This window comes from Kogia breviceps, chromosome 18 (assembly GCF_026419965.1).
Source record: "Kogia breviceps isolate mKogBre1 chromosome 18, mKogBre1 haplotype 1, whole genome shotgun sequence".
Lineage (NCBI taxonomy): Eukaryota > Metazoa > Chordata > Mammalia > Artiodactyla > Physeteridae > Kogia > Kogia breviceps.
In genome coordinates this window covers 8,263,133-8,280,256 of record NC_081327.1, presented here as the reverse complement: position 1 = coordinate 8,280,256, position 17,124 = coordinate 8,263,133, and the positions used below count along the sequence as shown (strand labels likewise).

The 17,124-nt window shown below is 47.5% G+C and overlaps 1 protein-coding gene across 1 annotated transcript; it reads left to right on the top strand.

Annotated features, from left to right (window-relative positions):
• Positions 1 to 2,506: 2,506 nt before the first annotated feature.
• On the top strand, positions 2,507 to 6,537 carry PNMA8A (PNMA family member 8A). The gene is given in 3 exon segments (XM_059045238.2): positions 2,507 to 2,773; positions 2,918 to 4,355; positions 4,357 to 6,537. Coding segments are annotated over 2 exon segments (1,494 nt in total). The 5' UTR covers positions 2,507 to 2,773; positions 2,918 to 3,005; the 3' UTR covers positions 4,501 to 6,537.
• The last annotated feature ends 10,587 nt before the right edge of the window (positions 6,538 to 17,124 follow it).

Below are 17,124 nucleotides of genomic sequence, written 5' to 3'. Positions count from 1 at the left end.
CTCACCAAACTATCAACCTTTCCTTCCTTGCTAAAAGTAACTGACTAAAGTAGAAGATTTATCATCTCATCATCTGAGAAACTGGCGGACCTTGTTGATAGTAATGATGGTATATCATTGAAACACACCCATGAAGTGAAACTCGGTGCACTGCTAGGAAAAGCTACTTTGGGGAATCTTTTCAGGGACCAAAGATCGTTGCTCTCTGTGTCTTTTGAAGTAATGTCAATCATCACCAATCCTAGACACATTCTACTTTTGCGATATCTTCCTGTTATCACTTGCTGCATAATAAGCCATCCCCAAACTTAGCGGCATAGAACAACTGTTTGTTATACGCACTGATTCTATGGGTAAGGAATTTACACAGGGTAAAGCAGTGATGGTTTGTTTTTGCTATGCCATGTCTAGCCCTCAACTGGGACGATGTAAGTGGTTAGGGAGTGACTCAAGTGGTTGGGGGGTAGAATCATCTACAAGTTTCTTTACGCCCATGTCTGGTGCCTGAACTGAGATCACTTGAAGGCTGGGCTCAGCTGGGAATCATTGACTGGAGCACACACATGTGGCTTCTCCGTGTGGCTTGGGCTTCCTCACAGCATGGCAGCCAGAGGATAGTTGAACTTCTTACTTGGATGCTCAAAGATCCAAGAATGAGATTGTCCCAATGAAAAAGAAGAAGTTGCATGCCCTCCTCCTAGCCTGGGGAGTCACGTAGCTTCCCTTCCATGGTACTATTGGTTCAATCATTTCCTTTCTACCACACTCTCTATTGGTTAATGCAGTAACAAGTCTGCTCAGATTCAAGAGGAGGGGACATAGATCCCCACCTCTCCACAGAAGGAGTGTTAAAGAATTTATGGCAATGTTTTAAAACCACTGCATAGCGATATACATTCATTCTTCAGCTGATTCATAGAATTTCAACATGTTAAACACTCGAGATTTTAAAACTCTAGTTATGGGCTTCCCTGGTGGCTCAGTGGTTAAGAATCCGCCTGCCAATGCAGGGGACACGGGTTCAAGCCCTGGTCCGGGAAGATCCCACATGCCGTGGAGCAACTAAGCCCGTGTGCCACAACTACTGAGCCTGCGCTCTAGAGCCCTCGAGCCATAACTACTGAGTCTGCGCCACAACTACTGAAGCCCACGCACCTAGAGCCCATGCTCTGCAACAAGAGAAGCCACCGCGATGAGAAGCCTGCACACCGCAACAAAGACCCAACACAGCCAAAAATAAAATAAATAAATAAAACTCTAGTTATAGCTAGAGTGTTTGTCTTTATTGGAATGTGAATATTCAGATTTAGCAATTTGAATGATGTCTAAAATATGATGGCAACTCGAGCAATCGATCACACAAATATTAATCATGCCCAAGTTCAGGGATATCAGAGAGGAAAGTGAAATGGATATCTGGCTATTTGGTCTTGCAAAGGCCAATTCCAAAATGGAATCCAAACAACAGATTTTGGTTGCATAGCCAGGCCCACTGCATTTTTCATATGTGATCTCCCCAAATCTTCAAAATTTCCAGATCATGAAAGTTTTTATTGGTATTCCTACTGTGAAGAAGGGGAAGGAGCTCAGAGAGCTCAACTTTCTTGTTTAAGATCGCACAGTTAGGAAGCCACATTGATAGATGTATCAGTGAGGGCCTGACAGGAAACATGGCAACTCAAACTGAGTCACTGAGGACTGTTTCATTAACTATTAACAAAGGTGTTACCTGTAGGCAGTGAGTTGAGGAAACCAGTAAGGAAAGGTAAACCAGCAAGAAAAGGTGAGGCACTACCCCCAGGCTTGAAGGGGGTGGAAAATTGAGAAGTTTCTAGAAACTTCTGGAAATTATTGGAACAAGGAACTGTAGCTAACCTAGACGGCTTTCAACAAGAGCTGTGGCTTTTTTTTTTTTTTTTTTTTTTTTTTTTGCTGTACGCGGGCCTCTCACTGCCGCGGCCTCTCCCGACGCGGAGCACAGGCTCCAGACGCCACGGCTCACGGGCCCAGCCGCTCCGCGGCACGCGGGATCCTCCCGGACCGGGGCACGAACCCACGCCCCCCGCATCAGCAGGCGGACCCCCAACCACCGCGCCACCAGGGAAGCCCGAGCTGTGGCTTTTATTAGGGGAACTCAGGGGGATTGAAGCCACTGTTTCCTCTCGCCCTCTGCTTTCTGTTGTCTCCTAGGAGTCTTGTTGGCTCAACCCAACAGGAAGGCTGAGGGTAAGAGGGGTAGTTGGTGCAGCCATAGAAGTCAGCACCCCCTACTCGCGTCCCGGAGGCCCATGTTGAGTAGAGAAAGGTGGAAAGACCGGGTCCGGGAGGGCAATCGGAGAACATGCAGACCTCTGGCTCAGTGAATAGGTGAACAGTCGCACTCCCACGCGATTCCCCAGGCCCAATTGCATAGCCCAAGCGCTAGCTTGCAACCACCGGTTGCCATGGAGACCGCGGGCACTACGCGGGAGCAAGTGCGCAAGCGCGCTCTGGGACGCCAGCCTCGGCTCCGCGCAGCTGCCTGGACTCAGGCGAGACGCCACCTGACGCGCCCTGTCCGAGCGGGGGCGGACGCTGTCAACTCGGGCACTTGGCCCACAGCATCCGTGCCGGCGTGGCCCGAGCTGGCACCTGGCGAGCGGCTGCATCCCGGCGGCCTCTCCTTGGCCCGTCTGGGCGGTCAGAGGCGGGGCTGCCGCATCCCTGACGGGCTGGCCGAGAGCCAGGCCCCGGGGAGGGGCCGCTCGCGGTTTTCGGCGATTCCAGGACACTCGTGAGCACCCGGGGCCCGGTTTGGGGAGGAAGGCCTTAGGAAAGCGCGAGGCCTCCTGCAGGCCAGCCTCGGAGGGGGCAGCTGAGAACTGTGAGCCTGGCCGTGTTCCCGGGAATCTGACCTCTCTCTCCTGTCGCCTTACAGGGTTGCTGCTTAGGGACCGCTGCAGTCCCGGTCCGCGTCGTAGTCTCTTCAGTACACGTGGGAATCGAGCTGCCGGGTGCCCACGACCATGGCGGTGACCCTTTTGGAGGACTGGTGCCAGGGGATGGACGCGGATATCCACAGGTGCCTGTTGGTCACAGGCATCCCGGAGGACTGTGGCCAAGTGGAAATTGAGGAGACCTTGAATGGGGTCCTCTCCCCGCTGGGCCCGTACCTTGTGCTCAACAAGATGTTTTTGAGGGAAGAGAATGCCAAAGCTGCCCTCATTGAGGTAGGCGAGGGTGTGAATCTGAGGGCCATACCCCGGGAATTCCCAGGAAGGGGGGGCCTCTGGAGAGTGGTCTGTAGGGACCCCACCCAGGATGCTGAGTTTTTAAAAAACCTGAGTGAATTCCTGGCTGCAGAGGGGCGCACCTGGGAGGATGTGGTCTGCCTGCTGCAGCTCAGCCAGTCCCCACCACCCCAGAACCAGAATCAGCCCCCAGAGAACTGGGCAGAAGCTTTGGGGGTGCTTCTGGGGGCGGTGGTGCAAATCATCTTCTACAGGGATGGCGAGATCCGGAGCCGGGAGGAAGCTAGGGCTCAAGAGGTTGCTGAGGCCCAAGCAGCGGCATCCTTGGCTTTGGCAACAGCAAGGAAGGTCAAGAAGGAGCCAGGGTGGCCTGCAGAGGTGGGCTCTGCCTTGAAGATGGAGAACCTGCACGGCTGGAATGATGTGGATGATGAGGGTGACCCTCTCGAACCTCTGGTTCAAAAGGCTGGAGCTAAGACTCGCCCCAGGAGAAAGAAGCAGAAGAAAACTCCCAAGCAGGAACCCGCGCCCTGGAAGAAATCCAGAGGCAGCCATGCCCACAGCTCGGCCTTCTTGGAGGAGCCTGAAGCTGATGCTGAAAATACGGAGAGGTCAGAATATATCAGGGGCAACAAAAAGCCCTGTGTGAAGCAGGAAGGGTTGGCTTTGAAGAAGGCCCTAGCGAAATGTGCCTGGAAGTCTCCCAGCAACCCGCCCCACGATGCCCAGGCAGAAGCTGCGAGCCCTGGAGTTGCCTCTGAGTCAGACCAAGATGGTGGTCCAGAGGGCGCACCAAAGAAGAAGGCCATGGGCTGGGCCTCGGCAAAGAGCCCTGCTCTCGTGAGGAAGAAAAAGAAGGTGAGCTTGGGCCCTGTCTCTTATGTCCTCGTCGATTCAGAAGACACCAGGAAGAAGCCAGAGATTCCAAAGAAAGGACAAGGCTCGAGAAGGGATGCATTGGCTCGGAAGGCCCTTCGGAGCCCACAGCCCGCTGAGTCACCAGCCTCAACCTCCCAGGGTCCAAAGGCCAAACCACAAGGCTCTCCTCATGCCTCCAGTGGTGAGAATGACAACAGAAGTCATTTGGGTTGTGTCAACAAGTGGATGACGGGGCAGGAGCAGCAAAGGGCAGGTGGGGACAGAGGAACCCATGGGGACAGAGAGCCAAATGGTCATTGAGGAGGATCCCAGTGCAGTGGAGGGAGTGGGTGACACACCAGTTGAGGTTTTAGAGGCTGGGAGCCCTGACCCCCCTCCTAGGAGCCCCTGAAGGCCAACATTGGGGACACCTGTGGGGACAGGAGGTGGCAGAGCAAACCCACTGACCTACCTTTTGTTGGTGAGCGTTCCCGTGGTATTCTTCAGTCATCTGACACTTCATCTGATCCGTCTTCCTCGGTCAGAACTGAATAACTGGGGGTTATATTGTTCGTCAGAGTAGGTGGCTTTGAGGGTGGAGTTTTCTGGAGGCCTGTTTGGGAGATGGAAATGTTCAAGGACTTAGAAGTTCCAAGAAAGTGAAAAATCTTTCCAGTGACACCTCTCCCTGCTTCCCCTCTTGAGCTGTTCTAATTTATCCACAGAACCCAGAAAACTTTGATTTCCACCTGCACCTGAGCAGTCGAAAGAAGACCAAGGAAGAAGTTCCAGGCGGGGAACAAGGTTTCTCTTGTCGTTGACTTTTGACTGTTTTAGGGACCCACCGAGCTCGTAGAGATCCAGCTCCCAGAGGTAAATGGTATGTGAGATTTAGGTGGGAGGAATTAGGGTAAGGAGGCGTACCCCTATGCTTTTTCTCTGCCAGGCCTGCTTTTTCACCTCCTCCTAGACTCACCTTCAGAGGTTGGAGAGTCACTAAGCAGAGTGGGAGAACTGTAAAATGTTCACCTTGGCTCAAGGGCAAGGTCAGTGTTCTGTTCATCCATGCTCGGCCTTTCTCCCCCATCCCGTTTCCTTTTCTGGATCATCAGCCAACCTCTGCAGGGCCTGGCATTGTAAAGGGCGGGGCGGCCGTTCGCTCCCTTCTTCCCTTTCTCTTCTTTGACCACCGGGTAGGGGAAGCCAAGATCTTTGCTGCAGACCTGACTTCCTTGGTGCTACTGGTCTGCAATATCCACCCTCCAGTTCTCTAACCAGAGGATGTTAAGGTCCCAAGCATCGGTTTGGGGGAAAAAGAGTGTCCACTTAGGCCTTGAAGTGTTTGGTTTTCAGTCCTGTTAATAAAAATGGTACTTGGATTCCCATTTGGGGTGAAACCCTTGCAGGAAGCATGTGGGTAAGAGGAGCAATGGGTAGGAAAGGACTCTGGCATTCCTGGCTTCCTGACTCTAATTCCATCCAATACCCCCAAACTCTTTTTGAGGCTGAAGACCAAATCGCACCTTCTAGGAAGAGAGAGAAAAATATTCTTTAAAAATTGGCTGTTAATCTCTGCCCTCTGACTAGACCGGAAGGATGCCGTGTGTCCTGAGTGTGCGGGGGAGGGGTGGGTTACCTGAGCTCAGTGGTTTCCAGATTGTATCCCGGGGAAGCCCAAGCTGGGCTTAAAGAAGTAATCCGAATCTATTTTTTTCATGTATTTAAAAAAAGAAAAACAACTGAAAGATGAATACTTGAATGTGTCATAAGCCAAACAAGTCACATCAGAGACTATCAAGATATTACCTTGTGTTCAGCAGTTAGCTCGTTTCGGTACAGGTATCCAATTCGTTGATCCCACCACCTATTTGCATATCATTGAATTTCTTGTCAATATGACCGATAGGAAAAGTTCCAAGTGGGAGAATTTGGTCCTGCGCCTGGCCTGTCATAGAACACCCTGAAAGAAGTTTCCCTTTGTAATTCACATACTGTTGTCCTGCTGTGATACTCAGTTGTGTGATGGCAGATGTATCAATATGACACGCAGTAATTCACAGTCTATCAGAGAGAGTTTTAGGGTCTCTCTTCTGGCTTCAGTTTTTGTGATAAAGAGTGTGAACAGTTGTTAGATGTTGTTGGTGATTCGACTTTGACAACAGATTTCTTGTTGACGATTCATTTCAAAAGCCTGGATGAGTCTGAGGGTGCAGGAAGAAAGGAGGTGGTTTCCGTTTGTAGCTCTTCACCTGTGTGCGTCACGGTTTTCCTTGGGTCTGAGCAGAACAAAACAGAGGAGTGAATTGGGCTTTCAAGGTGAGGAGAGCCTCCAGCTCTCCGGCTTCTAATTTCAGAATCAGGTCCATTAGGGCTTTCTTGTGTTAACAGATTGACACCATGATTAGTAAATGTAAATGTATATGCTATAAAATAAAGTTTAGCAAACTAAGTATCTGTTGAGTCTCTTATAGGTGCCAGTCGTATGGACTGTTTAATTTGAGAAAAGGGTTCCCCCCCGCTGAACAGTACACATTGTCCTAGACACCCAGCCCAGCCGTTGCAGACCTGGGTTCAAGCTGCAAGGGTCGTCAATTTCCTGTGAGAGAAGAAGTCATCAAGATGTCTCTCATTGCTACATGGCCTGCCACCAATGTGAAAGCCTTCCCCAGAGAGTCTGGGTTTTTTAGAAGTTTCTAGAACAGATACCTGGTGTTGTGAATTAACCTGAGAAGGCGAGCTTATTTTTAAAAGCAGCTTCCCCTCAGACAGAAGCTGAGGTTTTTCAACCTCCAATCGAGTTAAGTTTCCTCCTGCCCAAGCCTCTCCCCTGCTTGGGACGCCTGAACCAGGGGGCCACTGCATCAGAGTCACCTGATGCACAGGGGACCAAAGGGGAAGCTGGACTTTGAGGACGGGGGAGCTAATTAGGCCCTGGAGTGTGCCCACATAAAAACCCAGGTCAGAGGTTAATTTGGGGGGTCCTTTTCGCCACCCCTCTATGGGAAAAGCCATGTTTGGCTCAAGGGACCACATGGGAATACCTGCTTGTGGATTCCAGTCACCTTCCAAACCTGGGAGTTCTGAAAGGCACCGACATGTCCTACTTGAAGGCACCTCCTAAATTCCCCTAGTGATTTCCACAGGGCTTTGCCCCATACAGGCATCCCTTTATTTATTTATTTATTTATGGCTGCGTTGGGTCTTTGTTGCTGTGCGTGGGCTTCCTCCAGTTGCGTGGAGCGAGGGCTACTCTTCATCACAGTGCGTGGACTTCTCATTGCAGTGGCTTCTCTTGTTGTGGAGCACCGCTCTAGGTGCGTGGGCTTCAGTAGTTGTGGCAGGTGGACTCAGTAGTTGCGGCACATGGACTCAGTAGTTGTGGCTTGCGGGCCCCAGAGCCCAGGCTCAGCAGTTGTGGCGCACGGGCTTAGCTGCTCCGCGGCATGTGGGATCTTCCCAGACCAGGGCTCAAACCCGCGTCCCCTGCATTGGCAGGCGGATTCTCAACCACTGAGCCACCAGGGAAGTCCCTGGGCATCCCTTTAATAGGCCAGGTTTCCCACGGTCAGGCCATTGACCATCACTCATGAGTCGGTAAAAACCAAAACGGATTTTACCACTTTAATTCTTCCACCACCGTTGGGAAAACAGCATGCAATTCAGCCCACCGAGCTGATTTGTTTTTACGTCCTTCCACTCTCTTCTGGAGTTCCCTACTAGTAGAATGTAAACTACTAGATGTAAAAGACCAGTAGATGCTGATGGAGGTCATCTTGCCACCACGTATCAGGAAGTGCAAAGGCCCTGAGGCAGGAGTATTTCTTGTGTCGGGGAGGCCAGTGCAGCTGGAGCAGAGTGAGCAGGAGGGGAAATAGGAGGTGAGGTCAGAGGGGGTAGACTTTCTGAACCCGAGGCAATATAGAGGAAAGCAGATGCAGAAGAGAGAAGGAGAGAATATTGTTTGTATTGTGAGGGCCTGGCTCCAGCCATGCCTGAAAGCCAGACTCTTGGACTTTTGGGTTATATAAATCAATAAATACCTTACTTTTTTTTTTTTTTTTTTTTTTTTTTTTTTTTTTTTTTTTTTTGCGATATGCGGGCCTCTCACTGTTGTGGCCTCTCCTGTTGCGGAGCACAGGCTCCGCACGCGCAGGCCCAGCGGCCATGGCTTACGGGCCCAGCCGCTCCGCGGCACGTGGGATCTTCCCGGACCGGGGCACGAACCCGTGTCCCCTGCATTGGCAGGCGGACTCACAACCACTGCGCCACCAGGGAAGCCCCCCCCCTTCATTTCTTTATCTGTAACATGGGGCTTATCAACTTCACAGAGTCCTCCCAAGGTGGGAGACTCTACAGTAATGGGGAAGGCTGTTGGGTCTTTAAAATCCTTTATGATAAAGCACCATAACTAGAAGGTAAGTAAGAAATATTTTAAACGGAGGGTGTCTTTGGGGAGAGGGATGAGAAGGTGATGGGAAGAGAAGAATTTCTTTTTCACTTTGTTCCTTTTTTTTGTACCTTTTGCGTTTGGGGCCTTGCCCATGAATTCTTTTTACTTCTGTAAAATATCAGTAGGGCTGTTTTCTGAGAGGCGGAATGACAGGCCATTTTTCTTCCTCCCCAATATTTGTGTTCTATAACCTAAAGCGCATTGACTAAGGTTGCCAAGATAACTTGTTTTTCTAGAGGTTTTGGAATAAAGATTCCTTTGAGATACGAACATACACTTGACATTGTGCTAAATGTGCCGTGGGTAGGTGAATCGGTAGCTTTGTGCTGCCTTTTAAAAAAATTGTGGTAAAATACACATAACATAAAATGTAGCAGTTGAACCGTCTGTTTTAATGTGCAGTCCGGTGGCATTAAGTACATTCACATGGCTATGCAGTCAACACCCGCATCCATCCATAGAATCTTCTCATCTTGTAAAACCGAAACTCAAACCAATAACAATAACTCTCCATTGCATCCTCCCTCCAGCGTTCGACAACCACCATATAAGTGGAATCACGTTTTATGACTGGCTTGTATCACCTAGAATAATGTCTGTCCTCAAGGTTCATCTCTGTCACAGCGTATGTCAGAATTTTCTTCCTTTTAAAAAAGAAGAAGGGGGCTTCCCTGGTGGCGCAGTGGTTAAGAATCCGCCTGCCGATGCAGGGGACACGGGTTCGTGCCCTGGTCCGGGAAGATCCCACATGCCGCGGAGCGGCTAAGCCCGTGAGCCATGGCCGCTGGGCCTGCGCGTCCGGAGCCTGTGCTCCGCAACGGGAGAGGCCGCAACAGTGAGAGGCCCGCGTACCGCAAAAAAAAAAAAAAAAAAAAAGAAGAAGAGTGTTCTTCCCGAATAATATCCCATTGTATGTGTGTATCACATTGTGCTTATCCGTTCATCCACTTACGGACACTTGGGTTGCTTCCACCTTTTGGCTGTTGCAAATAGTGCTGCTATCAACCTGGGCATATAAACATCTCTTTCACTCCCTACTTTCAGTTCTCTCAGGTATATACCCAGAAGTGGAATTGCTGGATCATTTGGTAATTCTATTTTTAATGTTTTGAGCAACTGCCATACTGTTTTCCATCATGCTCCCTTGATTTTTTGGTTTTGTTTTGTTTTTTTGTGTTCATTTTTGTTTTGTTTTGTCTTTGGCTGCATCAGGTCTTAGTTGCAGCACAGTGGATCTTCACTGTGGCATGCGGGATCCTCTGCTGCAGCACGCAGGCTCAGTAGTTGCGGCATGCGGGCTCTCTAGTTGTGGCCCACGTGCTGAGTAGTTGTGGCGCGCGGGCTTAGTTGCCCCGTGGCGTGTGGGATCTTAGTTCTCCGACCAGGGATCGAACCCATGTCCCCTGCTTTGGAAGATGGATTCCTAACCACTGGACCAATAGGGAATCCCCATGCTCCCTTGATTTTGGAATCCCAGCCCTTTCTGCAAAATTGTGGAAGCAGGGTGCCACATGGCAGAAACTTCTCCAGCCCATCTACCGTCAGCATGCTCCACTTTCACTGTGATAATAAGGAGTGAACCTGGAACAGGTTTTGCCAGCATAATCTGGCATTACGGATGATGGCCGTGCTTATTGTAAATTTGAGGTGTTCTCCTAATACCCCCTGTTTATGGGAAGGAATGTGAGTACTTGTTAAATAGTGTTAAGAATTCAACACTGAAACAAAAATATACCACTCTTCTTCCAGGCCTTAAGATCTAAATGTGAGCATTTCTGGTAATTGCAGGGTGAACGGTTTTAACATTCTCACAGCTGCAGTAGCCAAGAAAATTCTAAAACAGACCAGGAGAGAGGATGAGCCTTGTGGGTTATTAAAGATATTATAAAAATATGTTATGAATCCACAATAACAGAGTGCGGTAGAACAGACCAGCAAATCCAGGAATAGACACATAGATTTGGGAAATTTTGTTTGATGGTTTTGCAAATCAGTGGGAAAAGAGAGATTACTGAACAGCTGGTGTTGTGGCAGCAGTGGGAAGAGAGGCTGGTTATTCTTATCAAATATAAATTCCAGATGTATCAAAGAATAAAACACAAAAAACTAAAATGATAAAAGTTGTAGAAGAAAACACAGGCGAATTAGTCCATCGTTCTGGCATGAGAAAGATCTTTCTAATAAGCAGGATACAAACCCTAAGGGCCAAACCAAGGAAGAAATTAATTCATTTGTCAACATAAAAATTAAAAATCACCCTGTGACAGATGTTACTATTAAAAAAAAGACAGCTGATACACTTGCAAAAGTGTTTCTAATATATATCATAGTAAAGAGCTAATTTTTTAACTCTAGTAAGAGGTGGCTCAAGTTAATGAGCAAAAGATGAACACCCTAATGGAAAAATGGGCAAAGCATATGAACAGGCAATTCACTGGGAAGATATTACAAACAACCGACAAGTTGTGTGAAAAGTAAGCTTACTGCATTCAAGCTGCAATCAGTGCAAATCAAAACAAGAGAGCATTGTTCATCTGACGGGCAAACCTTACACATTGTCCATACTCCCTCCTGGCAGCCATATTAGGGAAAGGCAGCTTCATAGAGCATATTTGTTTAAACTGATGCCAACTTTCTGCACTTTTTATCGATATCTGGTGATTACGACGAATATTGTCACAGAACAGCAGTGAACCTCTGTTACTTTAACAAAATAATCAATTTGGTGGTGCTACTTGAGTGGTGGGATGCTACATACTTTTAAAAATTTACTTTTTTATATTTCCTCACATTAAAAAACAACACGGGCTTCCCTGGTGGCGCAGCGGTTGAGAGTCCGCCTGCCAATGCGGGGGACGCGGGTTCGTGCCCCGGTCTGGGAGGATCCCACGTGCCGCAGAGCGGCTGGGCCCGTGAGCCATGGCTACGGAGCCTGTGCTCCGCAACGGGAGAGGCCACAGCGGTGAGAGGCCCGCGTACCGCAAGAAGAAAGAAAAAAAAAAAAAAAAACACCACCACAGACATTTAAAAGCGTGCAAACGAAGACATGTTTCAATCCAAACATTAGCCAGTGTGGTAGGATGAACTCATTCCTCCACGGATAATGCAGTGACTTTTTCTTACCCATTGTGCTTAGAGATTTGTACTTTTTGCGACAGAATGAGTGACTTGAGATCAGAGAGCTGTGCTGGTCTGTGCTAACACCACCTGGTACGTCCAGGCCTGTAAAAGTGGCCCCGGAAGTCCTGGGTCTACACAGCGCATCTGTCCTTCTCAGTTCAGCGTCAGGTGGGACTGTCACAGGTCCTTTGGGTCCTGGCTCTTGTCGAGCCCTGCCGGCCATGAAACAGCAAGAGGATGCATGGCAGGTCTCAGCATGACTGCACGGTCCTGGGATCATCTTAGCGCCCGGTGTGAGATTTGGCCTTTCTCCTGTGACTTCTGCAATTTTGATGAGGAAAGGAAGGACTTGTTAGATAGACTTAATGGGTCCACTATGAGACCACGGTTCCTGTGACTTCACTTTCAAGCTTCTGGCTCCATTTAATTCAAGTGTATCCTGGGTTTGCAAAGTGAGCTATAGAAAAATTATTATCATATGAGAAGATAGGGAAATTCCTGGGGAAAAAAAATTTACTGAGTAGGGATTACCACATAATCTCAAAAAATGTATGTAACACATAAAAATGTAAACATATATATATATATATTTTTTTTTTTTTTTTGCGGTACATGGGCCTCACTGTTGTGGCCTCTCCCGTTGCGGAGCACAGGCTCCGGACGCGCAGGCTCAGCGGCTACGGCTCACGGGCCCAGCCGCTCCGCGGACCGGACCGGGGCACGAACCCGCATCCCCTGCATCGGCAGGCGGACTCTCAACCACTGCACCACCAGGGAAGCCCAAACATGTATATTTTAATTCATTTAGAAGTATAGTGTCTGTGCTTTTAGCCACTGAAGAGGAAGTGAAAAGAAAGATAAACTGCAAACTGGGAATAATATTAACAGCATGTATAACACACATGGGCTAATTTCTTTAATTTACCAAAAGCTGATTCAGAATAATAATATGAAAAAGACAACCTGGCAGAAAAGTATACAAAGGCCGGGACAGGCAGTTTGGAGAAAAGAAATCAAGATGACTATTAAGTGTGTGAAAAGAACAGCGCTCGACCCCATTCCTATTTTAAGCATAAAAATCAAAAGCAACGAATTATAGTTTTTCACGAATCAGAAATTTGAAAATTGGACAACAGCCCACTGCTGGTGAGGCTGCGGAGAAATGGGCAATCTCCTCCACTGTTTGTAGGGAGGTGAATTTGTCCAATCCGGAGATGATCTCAATGCCAGTGGTTTCAGGACTGGTTAAATCAATTACCAGCCATTCTTACGTGCCAAGGCAAAAGGATATCTGAGCTATCTTGTTAATTTAAGGAAACATTCAGAAGAATGCGTACTAAGATCATTTTTGTTTAAACAAAAGATTTGTCTACAAATGCTGGTTTATGAATAATTTATTTTTCTGACAGTAACAAGTAAATAAAGAGTAATAAGAAAGCTGTCCTTTGGGGGAGAGGGACTAGGGGAGGAGTAGCAATAAGGTGAGTCTCACTTTTCATATTTTGTCTTTACGTACTCTGAATATTCCAACAATGAGCAATTCATTCATTCATTCAAAATAACCAGAGAGGGATTTCCCTGGTGGCGCAGTGGATAAGAATCCATCTGCCGATACAGGGGACGTGGGTTCGATCCCTGGTCCGGGAAGATCCCACATGCCACAGAGCAACTAAGCCCATGCGCCACAACTGCTGAGCCTGCGTGCTACAGCCCACAAGCTACAACTACTGAGCCCACGTGCCACAACTACTGAAGCCCACACACTTAGAGCCCATGCTCTGCAACAAGAGAAGCCACCGCAATGAGAAGCCCACACACTACAACGACGAGTAGCCCCCACTTGCCGCACGCAGCAACCAAGACCCAACGCTGCCAGAAATAAACAAGAAAACAAAATAACCAGAGAGAGTAAAACCACTCTGGGGAAGTATGTGGAAGTTTCTTAAGGTTAGCCATACCCTTGCCACATGACTCAGGCAATCTACTCCTAATTATTTTTGCCCAAGAGAAATGAAAACCTGTATCTGCCAAAAACGTGTACCTAAACATTCACAGCAGCACCTTGCTGATTATAACCCAAATCTGGAAACAACCCAAATGTCGTACCAATTTTAGTTATCCATGAGTTGATGGACACTTTGGGCTGTCTCCACTGTTTGGCTGTTGTGAATAATGCTGCTGTGAACATTCACGTAACAAATTTTTGGGTGGCCATATGTTTTCTTTTCTCCTGGGTTACCTAGGAAGTGTTTCATCCACTCAATGGAATATTATTATTCAATGACAAAAAGGAATGAAATACAGATACACACAGCAATATGGGCAAATCTCAAGGTTTTTTTTTTTTTTTTAATTGAAGTATAGTTGATTTACAATGTTTCAGGTGTACAGCAAAGTGATTCAGTTATACACACATATATATAATTTTTTTTCAGATTCTTTTCCATTAGAGGTTATTGAAAGATATTGAATCCAGTTCCCTGTGCTGTACAGTAGGTCCTTGTTTATCTATCAAAGGTTTTATTTTTAAGGGGAAGAAGGCAGATAGAAAATAAATACACATGCTAGTCTTAGTTCAGGCCTCTTGAACAGAGCACTATAGACCGGAGACTTATAAACAACAGAAGTTTATTTCTCACAGTTCTGCAGGCTGGAAATTCGAGATCAGGATGCCAGCATGGTTCTGGGGAGGGCCTCCTTCCAGGTTGCAGATGGCAGACTTCTCTTTGAATCCTGACATGGCTAGGGATCTCTCTGGGGTCTCTTTTATAACGGCACTAATCCCATTCAGGAGGGCTCCACCCTCATGATCTAATCACCCCCCAAACCCCCCACCTCCTAACACATCACCTCAAGGATTGGGATTTCAGCATATGAATTTTAGGGGGACACAAACATTCAATCTGTAGCATTACTGTATGAGTTCATTTATAAGAAGTTTTAGAACAGGAAGAACTAATCTCTGGTGGAAAAAATCAGAACCGTGCTTGCTTCAGTTGGGGGAGGGGCTTTGCGAGGGGGTTTGGTGGAATGTCCTGTGACCGGGTGGTGGTTGCACAGGTATACGTGTCTGTCCAAACTCACCGAATTATACACTTAGAATGTGTGCATTTCACTGTGCGTAAATGACACCTCAATATAAACAATTTTTTAAAAGTAAAGGGGGTAGGGCTTCCCTGGTGGCGCAGTGGTTAAGAATCCGCCTGCCAGTGCAGGGGACACGGGTTCAAGCCCTGGTCTGGGAAGATCTCATATGCCGCGGAGCAATTAAGCCCGTGAGCCACAACTACCGAAGCCCACGCGCCTAGAGCCCGAGCTCCACAACAAGAGAAGCCACCGCAGTGAGAAGCCCACGCACTGCAACAAAGAGTAGCCCCCGCTCGCCGCAACTAGAGAAAGCCCGCGCGCAGCAACAAAGACCCAACGCGGCCAAAAACAAATAATAAATAAATAAATACATTAATTTTTTTAAAAAAGTAAAGGGGGGGACTTCCCTGGTGGTCCAGTGGGTAAGACTACACACTCCCAGTGGAGGGGGCCCGGGTTCGATCCCTGGTCGGGGAACTGGATCCCGCATGCCACCATTAAGAGCCTGCACGCCACAACTAAAAGATTCCGCACACTGCGAGGAAGATCCTGCATGCTGCAGCCAAGACCTGGCGCAGCCAAAATAAAAATAAATAAATAAATATTTAAAAATAAAAAGTAAGGGGGGGGATGTGATTTCATTTTCATCTTTACAGTTCTGTGCGCTGAATGATTAACAGCCTAAACCCTAACTATGTTGTACACTAAAAACCACATCACCGTGACGGGGCTGCTTTAGCGCGTTTTGCGTGTGGTTATAAATCTGGTGGCGAGCCAGCTCCAGCTCACTTTGTGAGCCTGTTTACGGGCTACCCATCAACGCGATGTGGATTAAGACTGTTACAGCCCAGCATGGGTCTCTGTTTGAAAGTCGGGTCTGACGCGTCCGTTCTCGTACAACTGTGCACGTGAGTCACCTCTCAAGTGTGTGGAAGTCACATTCAGTTCAAGGTCAGGGCGCTCAGACCTCTAGAGGGGTGGAGGCTGCTTGGTCCAGTGTGGGGATGCAACACGTCTGCACCCCGGAGGAGGAGCTGTTGGAATGGGTTTTCCTGTTGGATCCTGTGACCTTGACATTTCCGAGGGGAAGGTGCTCAGTTATTAAAGGATGTTAATGCTTCAAATGAACCAAATTCCCCATACTTGACTTACAAGCGTTTGGTTTAACCGATCCACATCCTGACATTATAAACGCAAAGATTTAAAATCTGCTACCCTCTGGGAATGGCCAGAACACTCAAGAAAATGAAAATTAAGGTGGGGGAGTGAGTCCTAGTAGATAGTGAAATGGATTATGAAGCTGAGATACCACTGAGTTTGTTTACGCTGAAGAAATAGACCAACCACTATATTCAATATCTTGTAATAAACTATAATGGAAAAGAATTTTAAAAAAGAAAACGTGTGTGTATATATACATCTGAATCATTTTGCTGTATACCTGAAACTAACACAATATTTTAAATCAACATACTTTAATTTTAAAAAAAGAAAAGAAACCAACAAAACAGTGAGACAGTAATGAGTACAGAAATAGAAATTCATACATCTGAGAACTTAGACTCTGACGCTATTTATTTATTTATTTAATATACATTTTGTGTGGTACGTGGGCCTCTCACTGTTGTGGCCTCTCCCGTTGCGGAGCACAGGCTCCGGACGCGCAGCCTCAGTGCCCATGGCTCACGGGCCCAGCCGCTCCGCGGCACGTGGGATCTTCCCGGACCGGGGCACGAACCCGCGTCCCCTGCATCGGCAGGCGGACTCTCAACCACTGCGCCACCAGGGAAGCCCGGTGCTATTTATTTTAAGTTAGCAGGGGAGAAAGGGGATTTTCTAGACATAGCTAGTGCTTAGAAAACTGGGCAGCCACTTGGAAAAAAGGACTAAAGTTGGGTTCTCTGCTTCCTTCTGCCAAAATACCTTCCAGAAGGATCACAGAGTACATGTAAAAAAAAGAAATCAACAAATATTTAGATAAAAACAGGAGTAACTTTACTTACCATTTTGGAAGCAGGAGGCATTTCCAAGGAGGACTCAAAGCCCAGAGGTCATGAAGGAAAAGATGAAATCAACCTGATTATATTAAACACTTAAATCCTTAGGAAAAAAAATCCACAAAGTCAAAAGACAACAAACTGGGGAACACATTTACCATAAGTATGATGGACTCAAGATGAATTTTCTCAATTTACAAAGAGCTTGCTTGTACATATCAAGAGCTTGTACGTATCAAAGAAAAGACAAACAGAACAATCTGGCAAGGATCTCAATAGGAAATTCACAGAAATAAAATAATAAACAAAAAGCCAACAAAGGGTTTACTTTCCTACCAAATGTTTATGTAACATAACACAATGTGCCAAGCACTCATAAGCA